The following is a 1,449-nucleotide window of genomic DNA, read 5'->3' as shown; positions in this document are numbered from 1 at the left end:
GCTGCTGCTGCTGCTGTCGCTGCAGCAGCAGGACCCATCCCCTCTGAGTCAGCAGCAAAGTTGTGGAGGCCCCCTCTCCCGAGGGGCCCCCTGCTGACCCTGAGGCCCCTCATCTTGGGGGCCCCCGTCAATGGCAGCAGTTGTTGCGCTTCAGCAGCAGCAGCAACACAGCAGCAGCAGCAACGGCCACACCAGCAGCAGCAGCAGCAGCGGTAGCAGCAGCAACGGTATCCGCAGCTGCTGCAGTAGCTGCTGCTGCAGCAACAACACCCAAGGCCTCCTCAGGGGCCCCTCGGCCCCATAGGGGGCCCCCTAAACCCTATCAACAGCTGCAGCAGAGAGCTGCTGACGATGAGTCAGCAGGACTCACGTTCGCAGCAGCAGCAACATGCTGCTGCTGCTGCTGCTGCTGCTGCTGCTGCTGCTGCTCCTGCTGCTTCTTCCGGCGGGACCCTTTCGTCGAGATCTTTGAGTCCCCCCGAAGCAGCACGGGGCCCTGCTGCTGCTGCAGTGCCACCTGCTGCTGCTGCTGCTGCTGCTGCTGCCCCCTCTGCGGCTGCTGCAACCGCAGCAGTACCGCCTCCAGCTAGAGCAGCAGCAGCTACACCGGCGCCTGCAGCAGCAGCATCACCAGTTCCTGCTGCTGCAGCAGCATCACCAGCACCTGCTGCAGCAGCAGCTTCACCCGCAGCAGCACCACCAGCGCCTGCTGCAGCGCCTGCTGCAGCGCCTGCTGCGCCTACTGCAGCAGCAACACCAGCACCTGCTGCAGCAGCAGCTTCACCAGCTCCAGCTGCAGCAACAGCAGCACGAGCAGTACCACCAGCTGCAGCAGCAGCAGCACCAGCTGCAGCAGCAGCAGCACCAGCTGCAGCAGCAGCAGCACCAGCTGCAGCAGCAGCACCAGCAGCAGCAGCAGCAGCAGCGGGAGTGTCTCCCTCAGCAGCAGGTTTGTTTTTGCTGCCGGCTGTCCAGGCAGCTCCTAATGTTGGGGTTCCTTTGTCAGCAGCAGCAGCTGCTGCTCCTGCTGCACCTGCTGCTGCAGTTCCTGCTGCAGCAGCTGCTGCTGCTCCTGCAGCAGCTGCTGCTACTACTCCTGCTGCTGCTCCTGCTGCAGCCGCAGCGGGCGGTGGCTTAGTGGGGCTTCCTGGTATTGCTGCAGCAGCAGCATCACCGGCCCCTGCTACAGCAGCAGCAGCAGCACCACCACCAGCAGCAGCTCCTGGCGGCGCTCCAGCAGCAGGAGGAGCAGCAGCAGGAACAGCAGCAGCAGCAGCAGCAGCAGCAGCAGGAGGGGGAGCAGCAGCAGAGTTGAGTCAGCGGCTCGCTTTGTTTGGTGCTGCAGTTGCTTCGGCGCAGCGGGGCCTCCAGGGTTTGTTTGCTGCTGCACTCAGCAGCAGCTCGCTGCCCCTGAAGGGCCTCGGGGGGGGGCCCCTCCCCCTACACCTG

General features: G+C 65.1%; 1 protein-coding gene across 1 annotated transcript; it reads left to right on the top strand.

The window, feature by feature from the left end:
• Positions 1-351: 351 nt before the first annotated feature.
• On the top strand, positions 352-1,414 carry EMH_0097720 (uncharacterized protein; the record flags this gene model as incomplete). Its single annotated transcript, XM_038021969.1, has 2 exons — positions 352-1,315; positions 1,395-1,414. 2 exons carry the CDS (start codon positions 352-354, stop codon positions 1,412-1,414), a joined length of 984 nt encoding a protein of 327 aa, XP_037879153.1.
• Positions 1,415-1,449: the final 35 nt, after the last annotated feature.

This window comes from Eimeria mitis, genomic scaffold, assembly GCF_000499745.2.
Source record: "Eimeria mitis Houghton genomic scaffold, Emh_scaff9640, whole genome shotgun sequence".
NCBI classification, from domain to species: domain Eukaryota; phylum Apicomplexa; class Conoidasida; order Eucoccidiorida; family Eimeriidae; genus Eimeria; species Eimeria mitis.
This window is presented reverse-complemented; position numbering and strand designations above follow the sequence as displayed.